General features: G+C 44.9%; 1 protein-coding gene across 1 annotated transcript in view; it reads right to left on the bottom strand.

The window, feature by feature from the left end:
• Window positions 1–14,299, bottom strand: part of shkbp1 (SH3KBP1 binding protein 1) — a 48,103-nt gene that overhangs the window by 11,362 nt on the left and 22,442 nt on the right. Inside the window, exons 8-11 of the mRNA XM_052044161.1 lie at window positions 13,918–14,008; window positions 1,841–2,031; window positions 1,398–1,513; window positions 363–450 (exon numbers count right to left, since the gene is read on the bottom strand). Coding sequence (XP_051900121.1) covers window positions 363–450; window positions 1,398–1,513; window positions 1,841–2,031; window positions 13,918–14,008 — 486 coding nt within the window. The remainder of the gene's footprint in view (window positions 1–362; window positions 451–1,397; window positions 1,514–1,840; window positions 2,032–13,917; window positions 14,009–14,299) is intronic.

Here is a 14,299-nt window from a genome sequence, read left to right as displayed (position 1 = left end):
CAGAGTGAGCGAGTGTGTGTGTGGGAGGGAGGGTTGCAGAGAATCAAGATGAAGGAGGGGATGCAGTGGAGGAGGTGTTGCATACAGCTAGTCCCCTGGTTACACAACAGTTCCGTTCTTGAGAACTCTCTGTAAACAGGGTTTTCTATAAGTCAGAAACATTAGTTTTCTATAGCTTCCCGTATCATATAGCTCTGCATACATTTCCTATAATTCTTTCAGTTCATAGAATATCTTCTATATTCACCTTAACACAACCCATAATTAAACAGATGGAGCATATACAGCATTCCAATTTTATTATTACTATAAAAATTTATGGGAGAATTTGTGTAAAAATTGAATTTCTGTACTTCACTTACCAATATAGTATATCGATCCATTATTACAACCCAGGATTAGCAGTGAGCCGGCAGTATCATAACTGTTTATTGGGACCACATCCTGAATCTGTGGGAGATAAACAGAAAGGAGGCTGTGAAAGTGGAGGACAGAATGGGGGAGCTGGGGTAAGGCATTATGCATGGGGCTGAAGGGGGTGCAAGCAGTAGAACACATAGGGAGGGGGGTACTCAGGGAGGGTGCAGAGGTCAGCAGGGGTCTGACTAACCAAGGTGCATGGAGCTGAGAGGAATACAAACGGGTCGTTTGGTCTGACTGGTGGGGTTCTTGGGGAGCAAAGCAGCACTGCTTGCCAGAGCATGGGGGTGGGGGGGGGGGGGCGGAGGCAGGGAAGCCTTGGTTTCAGGGGCTGGAGAAGTGAGGAGGGCAAGAAAGTCCAGGTGAAGCTGGAGTCCAAGGGAATGAGAGGTCCAAGGGGCAGTAGTCAGAGTGTAGAGCACACTTGTTCCAAAGGTCCAATGGTTGATGGTTTAGGGGTCTAGAGGATGGAAGGTCTGGGCATACAGGTTGCAAGTTTTGATGGTCCGCGAGTACATGATAAGGGTTTGAGGGTCGACATCAGGGATCGAGGTCTGCAAGCAAATACAGATCTATTTGTGCTGGAGGTGTAGGTTGATTCCAGGGACAGAGTTTTAAACAAATTAGGCCTATGCTCTCTTAAGTTTAGAAGAATGAGCAGTGGGCTCTTTGAAGTATACAAATTTCTTACAAGGCAAGATAAAAGCAGAGTAGTTTCCCCTGGCTGGATTATCTAGAGCAAGGAATACAGTCTCAAAATAAAGGATCAGCCATTCAGAAGAGCAATGAGAAGAAATTTATTCACCTAGAGGGCTGAATCTTTGGAATTTTCTATCCTAGACACAGAGTATGTTTGAGACATTGATGTTTGGATAGAAAGGGAATTGAGTGATTATTACAGGAGAGTGACACCCGGGTCATGGCCCACCTGTTTCTGTTACTTACATTGTTACGTTGAGGGTTTGAGGATCCATTACCTGCCAGTGTTTGGTGACTGCATTCCAGACCCCAACTTTCCCCGTGTGACTTGTTGCAATTAGTTGATTCCCCACAAAGAACAAATCTTCAAGCGGTGGTCCCAGTGCAAAGGTTCCTGCAGAGACACGGGGAGAGTACAGAGCAGGGTGCAGGAATTTTACATAGCCTTTGCTGGACCCCGATCTCTCTTACCAGTTACCATCCAGCTCCCTCCCATTGAGGTCCATCAGGCACAATCATCGGATGCACTCTGGCTCCCTTTATTAGCCGCCCTATTGCTTCCCCCACTATTACAGCCACCTGACACTCCTCATCCAGTTAAATGCCCTTCATGAGGAGGGGGTGGGGTAGGGACAGGGGTGTCAGTGATCCTATTTCCAGTGCAATGATAATCTCAGATCCCACCACCGTCGTGTGAAACAGGAACTGAAACCCCCATTACCAATCTCGCTGCCACTGCCACTCTCGTGAATGGCCCACAGGATAATCTCACTGCAGGAAGCCACGGCCACCATCTTGTCATTATCTCCAAGTGATCCACCCATCACCTTGGCATTGAGAGCCACCTGCTCAATGACCCAGTCTAAACGAGGGCTGGAGAAAACCTGCTGCCATCCTGATGATTCCTTCAATCTGTGAAAGAGAAGGCCCAGGGTCAAAAGGGTTTTCTGCTCAAAGTACAAAACTCTGTCCCTGGAATCAACCTACATCTCCAGCACAAATAGATCTATATTTGGCTGCAGACCTCAATCCCTGCCATAGGCCTTCAAACCCTTCAAAAGGAGCACAAAAAGTCACCATGTCCAAGGCTGGAAACCAGGGACCTGGAGACTGTCTATCAACAAGCGGAATTAAAAACATACACAATCAGAGTGCAGGTTAGTTCCCACTTCCAGAGCACAAGCCCAAAAAGCTCAATGTCAGAAGGTAACAGAATTATAGAATGGTTACAGCCATTATGCTCAATGCATCCTTACTGGCTCCTTGTAAGAACAATGCAGATAGTCCCCCTCCTGAACCCTCTCCCCTTAGCCCTACAAACTCTTTCAGATACTTACCCAGCAACCTTTTTGAATGCTACTACTGAATCTGCGTCCACCACTCCCTCTGACAATACATTCCAGAGCCTCATTTGCTTATGTTAAAAAGTTTCCTTACGTCAGTTTTGGTTCTTTTACCAATCACCTTCATTTCATATCCCCTAGTTCTCAACTCCTCCACCAATGAAAAGCCCTTCATGATCTTAAATACCTCATGTAACCTCCTCTATTCCAGCGAGAAACACTTCCATTTCTTCAGTCTAACTTCCAACTATAATTAAACTCCCTCATCCTTGGAAACATTTTGACAAGTCTCTTCTGCAACCTCTCCCAAGCCATCACACCTTTCCCAAAGTGTGGCACCCAGACTGGACATAATATTTCAGCTGCTTTGTAAAAGGTTCATTACATTGGATGTACAGAGGGATCTTGAGGTGCAAGTCCATAGCTCACTGAAAGTGGCAACACAAGACAGGGTGGTAAAAAAAAAGGCGTACGGCATACAAACCTTCATTGGTCAAGATGTAGAGTATAAAAGTTGATAAGTCATGTTGCAGCTGTGTAAAACTTTGATTAGGCCACATTAGTAGTATTGTGTGCTGTTCTGGTCACCACATTACAGGAAGGATGTGGCCTGTATTAGAATGTGTTAGCTATAAAGAGAGGTTGGACAAATTTGAATTGTTTTCTGTGGAGTGTCGGAGGCTGAGAGGGGACCTGATCGAAGTAAACAAAATTATGAGAGTCACCGACAGGGTAGATAGAGCCCTTTTTCCTAGGGTAGAAATGTCAAATACCAGAGGGCATAGATTTAGATAAGAGGGGGAAAGTTTAAAGTAGAAGTAGGAAGCGAGTTTGTTTTTTTAAATTACGGAGTGGTGAGGGCCTGGAATGTGCTGCAAAGGGAGGTGGTGCAATCAAATATGATAGTGTCATTTTGGAGGCATTTACAGGAGCAGGCAGGGTATAGAGGGACATAGACCACGTGCAGACAGATGGGATTAGTTTAAATTGGTATCATAGTCGACATAATCACAGTGGCCGAAGGGTCTGTGTTGTACTGTTCTATGTTCTGTTGCAACTTCCTTGCTCATGTAGTCATAGAGTCGTACAGCATGGAAACAGGCCGTTCCTGGTCCATCCCTATCTATTTCCATAACCACTTTGAAATATACATACTTATTGTCACATACAACGTGCCTCTATTTGTAAATCACTGACAATTTCAATGCATACTGTATGTATCCCCTGTTCCATTTAGAATTTGCCCTCGAGCTTACACGGTCTCTATATTTTAGTAGGAAGAATGAGAAGTGTTGTATTGTTTCATCCTCCATCCAGTTACACATTCCACCAGACTATCCCCATCTCCTGAGGCCTGTAGTATCCTCTTCAGAGTTCACCAGCCTCCGAGCTCGTGCCACCTGCAAACTTGGACTTTGCACTTGTACACCCAAATCTCATATATATTTATCCAAGGAGCAGTGCCTCAGGAATTCCAGTGTATATTTCTCTCCAGTCCAAAAAATAATAATCTGTATCAATGAACATAAGAATTATGAGGAGTTGGCCACTCAACCTCTCAGAGATGCTCCACCAATCAGTAAAGCTGATTTGATTGTAATCTCAACTCTGCATTCATAAATACCCTGTTGTAACCCATGTTATCAAGAATCCATCTACCTCTAACAGTAAAGATATTTGAAGATTCTATTTCTACCATCCTCTGAGAAGAGAATTCCAAAGACTCCTGTCTTAAATAGGTGACTCCTTATTAAGCAGTGACCCCTAGTACTAAATTGTCCCACAAAAAGAAACATCCTCTCCACATCTAACTTGTCAAGACCCTCAGGACCTCATATGTTACAAGATAGTTCCTGGGATGAAAGGGTTGTCTTATCACGAGTGGTGAAAGAAATTAATTTATATTCCTTGGAGTTTAGAAGAATGAGTGATGATCTTATTGAAACATATCAGATCCCAAGAGGGCATGACAGGGTAGATGTCGAGATATTCACCCGAGTTTCACCTTGCAGAGTTGGGAGTTGGAGTGAGATTTTGGAGCGGGAGCTTTGAGAAAAGGCAAGTCTCTGTGCCTGTGCTTGTGAGTTTCACCTAGCGGGAGTCCAAAAGAGGCACATTCGCAAATTGTTAATAGTTGATTGGCTAATTAACAGCAGCCAATAAAAAGGTAGGTATAAGTGGAACTGCCATTTTGGGAGCGACCGGTGTTAGGCTTTAGATCAAGAGCCTTTGGTGAGAGGAGGTGAAGGCTAAAGCAAGTCTCTGGTAAGTTTCTTTCTTTCCTTCCTTGATTTTTCCTTTAGTGCCAGGCTAGAGTAGGTAGAATGGCTCCAGGGTCAGTGGTGTGTTCATGTTGCGAGATGTGAGAGTTCTGGGAGACCTCCAGTCTCCCTGATAGCTACATCTGTATGAGGTGCATCCAGCTGCAGCTCCTTACAGACTGTGTTGGGGAACTAGAGCTGCAGCTGGATGACGTTCAGTTGGTTCATATGGGAGAACGAGGAGTTCACAGATAAGAGCTATGGGGAGGCAGTCACTCCTAAGCTTCAGGAGGCAGGTAGCTGGGAGACTGTCAGGAGAAGGACAGAGAATCGGCAGGTAGTGCAGAGTACCCATGGCCATTCCCCTGGATAACAGATATACCACTTTGGATACTGTTGGGGGTGGGGTGGAATGACTGACCGGGGAAAGCAGCAGTGACCAGGTCTCTGGCACTCAGCCTGGTTGTGGCGCAGAAGGGAAGGGGGGGAGAGAAGTGGAGAACGGTAGTAATAGGGGATTCCATAGTTGGGGGGGGGGGGGGGGGGTGGAGGAAGACAGGCTATTCTGTGGACGTGATAGAGACTCCCGGATGGTACGTTGCCTCCCGGATGCCAGGTTAGGGACATCTCGGATCGGGTCCACAGCATTCTGAAGGGGGAGGGCGAACAACCAGAGGTTGTGATACATATTGGTACCAATGATATAGGTAGGAAAAGAGGTGAGGTCCTGAAGAGGAAATATAGGGAGCTAGGTCGGAAGCTGAAAAGCAGGACCTCAAGGGTAGTAATCTCTGGATTGCTGACTGTGGCAATTCGCCAGTGAGGACAAGAATAGGATGATTTGGCAGATGAATGCCTGGCTGAGGGGTTCCTCCAGGGGGCTGGGTTTCAGATTTGTTGATCATTGGAAGCTTTTCTGGGGAAGGTACGACCGGTACGAAAGGGACGGGTTACACCTGAACTGGAGGGGGACCAATATTCTTCTGGGCAGGTTGGGGAGGGTTTAAACTAGTTTGTCAGGGGGATGGGAACCAGAGTAATAGGTCAGAGGTTGGTGCATTTAGTGTACAAGTAGACGCAGCGTGTAGAAAGACTAGGAAGGATAGGCAGTTGAAATGGCAAAATTGCAGGCAGTTGGATGGGCTGAAAAGTGCACCTGCTTTAATGTGAGAAGTATCAAGAACAAGGGTGATGAACTTATAGCATGGGTAAGTACATGGTGGCCATTACAGAGACTTGGCTGTCACAAGGGCAGGAATGGCTGCTGTATATTCCAGGGTTTAGATGTTTCAAAAGGGACAGGGACGGAGGTAAAAGAGGTGAGGGAGTGGCTTTGCTGATCAGGGACAGTATCACAGAAGCTGCAGAAGGGGAGGACATCCTGGAGGGATTGTCTACTATCAGTGTAGGTGGAAGTCAGAAGCAAGAAGGGAGTGATCACTCTATTGGGAGTATTCTACAGACCCCCCCAATAGCAGCAGAGATGCTGTGGAGCAGATCGGGAGGCAGATTTTGGAAAGGTGCAAAAATAACAGGGTTGTTGTCATGGGTGATTTCAACTTCCCTAGTATTGATTGGCACCTCCTTAGTGTAAAGGGGATAGATGGGGCAGAGTTTGTTCGGTGTGTCCAGAAAGGATTCCTGACACAGTATGTGGACAGGCTGACTAGAGGAGAGGCCATACTGGACCTGGTACTAGGCAATGAGCCTGATCAGGTTTCAGATCTCTCGCTTGGGAGAGCATTTTGGAGACAGTGACCATAATTCCTTGACCTTTAGCATAGCCTTGGAGAGTGATAGGAGCAGACAATATGGGAAAGTATTTAATTGGGGGAGGGGGAATTATGATGCTATTAGGCAGGAATTTAGGAGCATAAATTGGGAATAGATGCTCTTGGAAGTGCACAGCAGAACGTGGAGGTGTTTAGGGAGTACTTGCATGGGCTTCTGGATAGGTTTGTCCCACTGAGGCAGGGCAAGGATGGTAGAGTGAAGGAACCATGGCTGACGAGATGTAGAATATCTTGTCAAGAGGAAGTAAGAAGCTTATCTGAGGTTTAGAAAGCAAAGATCAGACAGAGTGCTGGAGATTTACAAGGTAACCAAGAAGGAGCTTAAGAATGGACTTAGGAGAGCGAGAAGAGGGCATGAGAAGGCCTTGGCAAGTAGGATTAAGGAAAACCCCAAGGTATTCTACACATATGTGAAGAATAGGAGGCTGACCAGAGTGAGAATAGGACAGATCAGGGATGAGGTAACATGTGGCTGGAGTCGGAAGAGGTAGGGGAGGTCCTTAAATAAATATTTTGCTTCAGTATTCACCAGTGAGAGAGACCTTGACGTTTTGTAAGGATGATGTTCAACAGGCTGATATGCTAGGTCATATCAATGTGAAAAAGAGGATGCGCTAGAACTTTTGAAAAAGCTTAGGATAGATAAAGTCACTGGAGTTGGATGGGACGTGTCCAAGGTTATTATGGGAAGTGAGGGAAAATATTGCTGTGCCTTTGGCGATGATCTTTGCATCCTCACTGGCCACAGGAGTAGTGACAGATGATTGGTGAGTGGCAAATGTTGTTCCTTTGTTCAAGAAAGGGAGTAAGGACAACCCTGGGAATTACAGACCAGTGATTCTTACTGCTGTGGTGGGCTAATTACTAGTGAAGATTCTTAGAGACAGGATTTGTAGGCACTTGGAGAAGCATAGGCTTATTATGGACGGACAGCATGGCTTTGTGAGGGGCAGGTTGTGCCTCTCAAGCCTCATTGAATTCTCTGAGCATGTGACAAAGCACATTGATGAAGGTAGAGCAATGGATAAAATTTCTTCATTAGTCACATGTACATCAAAACACAGTGAAATGCATCTTTTGTATAGAGTGTTCTGGAGGCAGCCCACAAGTGTCGCTATGCTTCCGGCACCAACATAGCATGCCCACAACTTCCTAACCCATATGTCTTTGGAATGTGGGAGGAAACCACATTCTGGAGGAAACCCACACAGACACGGGGAGAACATACAAACTCCTTACAGACAGTGGCCAGAATTGAACCCGGGTCGTTGGCTCTGTAATAGTGTTACGCTAACCGCTACACTACCGTGCTGTACCTGTACATAGTGTACATGGATTTTAATAAAGTGTCTGATAAGGTTCCACATGGAAGGCTCATTCAGAAAGTCAGGAGGCATGGGATCCAGGGAAACTTGGCTGTGTGGATTCAGAATTAGTTTGCCAAAAGAAGACAGAGGATGGTTGTAGATATAGAGTATTCTGCCTGGAGGTCGGTGATCAGCGTTGTTCCACAGGGATCTGTTCTGGGACCCCTGCTCTGATTTTTATAAATGACTTTGATGAGGATGTGGAAGGGTGGGTCGGTAGGTTTGCAGATGACATGAAGGTTGGTGGGTTCGGGTTAGGTTGAATGAGCTAGGATTTTTCTCTTTTGAGCGAAGAAGGATGAGAGGTGACTTGATAGAGGTGTACAAGATGGTACGAGGCATAGATCGAGTGGACAGTCAGAGACTTTTTCCCAGGGCGAAAGTGGATAACACAAGGGGGCATAATTTTAAGGTGATTGGAGGAAGGTATGGGCGGGGATGTCAGGGAGGCAGATACAAGGACATTTAAGATAGCCACATGAATGGTAGAAAAATGGAGGACCATGTGGGAGGCAAGGGTTAGATAGATCTTAGAGCAGGATAAAATGTCAGCACAACATCATGGGCCACAGGGCTTGTTCTGTGCTGTTATGTTCTATTTCCATTTGTGGGAGAATCTTGAATAGGGGAAGCAGTTACAAGATACAGAGGGTGGTGAATCTCTGGAGGGTCGTGGAAGCTAAGTCATTTGAGGAATTTAAAGGAAATTGATAGTTTTTTTAATTGAGAGTCACGGGGAACTCACACAGAGGAGGCCTCAGGCAGATCAGCCGTGACTATATAAATGGCAGGGCAGACCTGAGGGGCCGGGTGGCAGATTCTGGCCCCCATTTTCTTATGTTCCAATCAAATTCATTCCGACTCTTCTAAATTCCAGCAGCTAGAAGCCTAATTTGTTGAACCTTTCGTCAGAAGGCAATTATTCTGTGTTTTTTGTTACTCACTAATCTTCCATACCATGTTGCCAAGATGGCGGTGAGGGATTCATTAGTTCAGGAACTGAAAATTGCCTCTGTAGCTCTGAGCAATACTCAAGAATGATACATTGCCTCCCTGATGCCAGGGTCAGGGGTGTCTCAGATTGTGTACAGAACATTCTGACGAGGGTGGGAGAACATCCAGAGATTGCTGTACATGTCAGTACTAATTGGTAGAAAGAGAGATGAGTTCCTGCAAGGGAATTTCGGCAGAAGGTTAAAAAGCAGAACCTCTAAAATCATAATCCCAGGATTATTTCCTATGCCAGGTGCTAGTGAAGGTAGAAATAGGCGTATAGGATAGATGAATGCATGGCCAAAGAGCTAGTGCAGGAGGGAGAGCTTTCTGGGATCATTGGGATCGTTTCTAGGGCATTGGAATCTGTACAAGGATGGGTTGCACCGAAACTGGAAGGTGACCAATATCCTGACAGGGAGGTTTGCTCATGCAGTTTGGGAGAGTTTAAACTAATCTGGCAAAGGGGTGAGAAGCATAAGGTGGGGGGAAAAATATGGAGGATAAATCAAGCAAGAGCAGTGGGCAGAGCAGAGACATTGGCCAGTTAAGGAGCATGGGAGGCCTGGCAAGCTCAACTATATTTACTTTAATGCAAGGAGCCTCATGGGTAAATCAGATGAACTTGAAGCATGGATCAACACCTGGAATATGATGTTATTCAGAAATGTGGTTGAGGGACAGGCAGGATTGGCAGCTTAATATGCCAGGGTACAGAAGTTTCTGACATGACAGAGGGGAATGTAAATGAGGAGGGGTAGTCTCAGTGCTGATTCGGGTGAGCATCACAGCAGTATGTAAAAAGTTATCCTGGATGGATTGCCCAATGAGTACACGTGGATAGAGCTCTGGAATAAGAGAGGGGTGATCACTTTGCTGCGGTTATACTATAGGCCTCCCAATAGTCAGCAGTAATTAGAACAGATGTGTAAGCAAATCACAGAAAGGTGGACTAGGATTATAGTAATGGGAGATTTTAAACTTTCCCTATATTGACTGGGATTCCTTTGGTGCAAAGGGCCTAGGTGGGGCAGAATTTGTTAAGTGCGTTCAAGATGGTTTTTTGAGACAATATGTAGATACTTCTAACTTGACACAGGGCAGAACTCTACCTTATCTTAGGAAATGGAATTGGGCTGGTGTTGGAAGTGTCAGTGGGGGAATACTTTGGGAACAGTGACCATAATTCTGCAGGTTTCAAATAGTCATGGAAAGGGATCAGACTGGTCCTCAAGGTCCCAAAATGGGGGAGAGCAGATTTAAAGAGCATAACAGGGGCCTTGGTGAAAGTAGATTAGGAACAGATGCTTGTGGGTAAAATGACATCTGACAAGTGAGAGTCTTCCTAAACAGAGTTAGCAAGAATTCAGGGATAGCATTTTCTGTCAAGGATGAAAGGCAAAGATGGCAAGATTAAGAAACTGGATGGCAAAGGTATTGAAAGTTTGATCAAAAAATTTTTAAAAAAGCACATGACAAGTACAGGAAACTAGAATTCAGTGAGTCTATTGAGCAACATAGAGGGTGTTGGAGAGAATTCATATCCTTGGCAAGTAAGATTAAGGAGAATCCCAGGACATTGTACAAGGAGCAAGAGGGTAGTATGGGAATGTCTATGGTCTGATAAGTAAGTTTGCTGATGACAGGAAGATTGGTTGACCAAGGGGTACAGAGGGACGTGGATCAGCTGGTAAATTAGCAGATGGAGTTTAATCCAGATAAGTGTGAGGTAATGCATTTTGGTCAACTAATACTGGTCGGATGCATACAGTAAACGGCAGGGATCTTAGAAGCACCAATGTACAGAGGGATCCGAGTGCAAGTCCATAGCTCCCTGAAAATAGCAACACAAGTAGATAGGGTAGTGAAGGCATACAGCATGCCTGCCTTCATAGCCATTGAGTAAAAGACCTGGGACATCATGTCACAACTGTACAGGACATTGTTTAGGCCACACCTAGAATACTGCATGCAGTTCTGTTCACTGAACTATAGAAGGGATGTGGTAGCGTTAGAAAGAGTGCAGAAAGATTCACAAGGTTGTTGCCAAAAAATAGTTTTAGTTACAAGGAGAGATTGGATGGGCTGTGATTGTTCTCACTGGAGCACAGGAGACTGAGGGGTGACCTAATGGAGGTTTGTAAACTTATGAGGCCCACAAGTAGGGCAGAGAGTCATCCATCTCAAGTTCTGAGGGTTCAAGTCAGAAGGATTTGGACCTAATCCAGGCAATGGGGTTAGTGTTAATAGGCAAAAAGGTTGGCATGAATGGCCCTTTTCTGTGATGTACAACTCTGACTCCAGATCACCTTTTATTCAAGGCCATCAATCTTGATGACAAACCTATATTGTGGCAAACTTATGTATGTATGGATTCCAAAAGGCATTTGATATCAATACACTCATTTCCTTCATCAACTGTGTGTTACTTCAGCAAAAATCTATCAGGATAGCTTTGCCTTTAACAAATCCAAATTGGCTTATTCTCATCAATCCACTGCTATTTCAGTCACTGATTGCTTTTAGAATTTTCCCCACCACCGAGGTTAAACTGACTGGTCTGTTACTGGGTTATTCCCGCACTCTTATTTTGTACAGCAGTGTAAACTTTACATCTTTTCAGTCTGAGTGAAACAACATTCGAAACAGTCTAACAGTCCCTTCAGTCCAGCGTCCATCTCACCACCAAGTACTTCAAAGTGCTGTGAAAGTGCTTCCTCCACCACCTTTGCAAATATTGAGTTTCAGATTCCAACACTTAAAGATTTTCTTCAGATTCTTTCTAACCGTCACTCCTCATCTTAAACCTATGTCCCCTGGTTTTGTATGCATCTGTAATGGGGAAAAGTTTATCATTATCCAACCTATCTGTGCTTCTCAGAACTTCATATACTTTAATCAGATTCCCCCTCAGCCTCCTCTGCTTCAGGGAAAACACACACAGCTTATCCAGTCTCTCCTCATAACAGAAACATTTCTCCCAGGAAACATCTTGGTGAATCTCCATGGCATCCTCACCAGTGCAATCACTTCCTTCCTAGAGTGTGGCGAGCAGAATGGTACAGAACACTCCAAATGTTTTATAAAATTGTACTGCTCTTGTATTCAATGCCCAGGCTAATGAAGGCCTGCCACCTTATCTACCTGTGCTGCCACCTTCAGAGATCAAGGTTCCTCTGTCCCTCAATATTCCCTAGGATTCCATTCATGTTCTACATTCTACCCTTATCAGATCTCCAAAACTACATCACCTCACACTTACTGGGATTAAATTCCATCTGCCATTACTCCACCCAATTTACCAGCTGATCAATATCATTTGGCAACATAAAACTATCCTCCTCATTATCAACACAGAACAGTACAGCAGAGGAACAGGCCCTTCAGCCCACAATGTTGTGCCAAATTAATTACATTAGTAATCAAATGCCCAACTAAACTAAACCCTCCTGCCTACACAATGTCCACATCCCTCCATTTCCTGCACATTCATGTCTAACTGAGAGCCTCTTGAATGCCTCTATCGTTTCTGCCTCCACCACCCCTGGCAGCACATTCCAGGCACCCACCATTCTGTGTTTAAAAAAAAACTTGCCCCGCACATCTCCTCTGAACTTGCCGCCTTTCACCTTAAATGCATGTCCTCTGGTATTAGACATTTCAACCCTGGGAAAAAGATACCAGCTGCGAACTGTATCTATGCCTCTCATAATCTTTTAAACCTCCATCAGATCTCCCCTCAGCCTCCACTACTCCAGCAAAAACAACCCAAGTCCAAACTCTCCTGAAAGCACATGCCTTCTAATCCAGGCAGCATCCCGGTAAACCTCTTCTGCACCCTCTCCAAAAGCCTCAACATTTGAGCTTCTTGGTGGTGAGATGGACACTGGACCGAAGGGACTGTTTCTAATGTTGTATCACTTGGACTAAAAAAATGTAAAGTTTACACCATAATGGGGCAACCAGAATTGAATGCAATGCTCTAGACGTGGCCTAACTCGAGTTTTATAAAGCTGCAACATAACTTGCTGATTCTTGAACTCAATTCCTTTACTAATAAAGGCAAGCATGCCATACACCTTCTTTACCACTCAATCAACTTGCATAGCCACTTTCAGGGAGCTATGGACTTGGACCCCAAGATCCCGCTGTTTTGCCATTAACAGTGTACTGTTCCTTTGCACTTGATCTCCCAAAGTGCAACACATCACATTTGGCTGGGTTAAACTCCATCTGCCTTTTCTCCACCCATATGATCTATATCCTGCTGTATCCTTTGGCAATCTTCTACGCTATCCACAACACCACCCATCTATGTATCATCTGCAAACTTAATAAACCACCCATGTTTTCATTCATGTCATTTATATATATCACAAACAGCAGGGATCCCAATACATCACCACTAATTTTCACTTCACCCACAAACTACTATCTGTGCCCCCCTACATTCATATCCAAATTGTACATGGTAAACGGTAAGGGTCCCAGCACCAGTCCCTGTGTTACATCACTAGTCACAGGCTTCCAATCTCATAAACAAACACCTTCCACCACCATCACCCTGCCCTCAGGCACCACCTCTGAATCTATATACATTCAGATGATTATAGCCAGGTCCTCTGCAATGTCCTTCCTCACTTCCCTCAGCAATCTAAGATGCATCCCACGAGTCTTAGAAGCCAGACCTTGAGAGCTGGTCAGTCCCTGGAGCCAGACCCCAGACTCCAAGCACAGCACAAAGAAAGGAATAACATGGGAACATAAGAAATAGAAGCAGGTGTAGGCCATTCATCCCCTCATGTTGATGTTGCCATTCAATAAGATCACGGCTGATCTATTACCTCAACACCACTTTCCTGCACTTAGTCCATATTCTTTGTTTCCCCAAAAATCTTAATCTCCGTCTTGAATTCAGTGACTGAGCCTCTTGGGAAGAGAGAGTTCCAAAGATTCACCATCCTGGCTGAGTACTTCTTTTCTCTGCTGAGGAGGTCAGAGCAGTGAGAAGCGACATTAACTTTGTATTTTACACACTTACCTGTAACACACCACAAACTGTGCATAAGCCACCGCAATCCAGTTGTGATGCCCTCGCACTATCCGCACCATGCCAGGATGAGATGGTGACCCTGAGGGAGATGAGAAAAGAAAAGAACGTAAGTGACAGGAGCAAAAGTAGGACATCTGGCCCCTCAATTCTGCTCCACTGTTCAACAAGATCATGGCTGATATTCAACCTCAAACCTCACTTTGCTGCCTTCTTTTGAACACAATTAATGACCAAGCCTCCACAGTCCTCTTGAGCAGAGAAGTCTAAACATTCACTGCTCCAAGTGAAGAAATGTCCTCACCAGAAGTTTTTTGGCCAGAGTGAACTCACAGCAAGCTTCCATTGTCCTTTGTTTTACAGATCAAATAAT

This window comes from Pristis pectinata, chromosome 35 (assembly GCF_009764475.1).
Source record: "Pristis pectinata isolate sPriPec2 chromosome 35, sPriPec2.1.pri, whole genome shotgun sequence".
Taxonomy (NCBI): Eukaryota; Metazoa; Chordata; class Chondrichthyes; order Rhinopristiformes; family Pristidae; genus Pristis; species Pristis pectinata.
The sequence above is the reverse complement of the archived record's forward strand: the minus strand, read 5'-3'. Positions and strand labels throughout refer to the sequence as shown.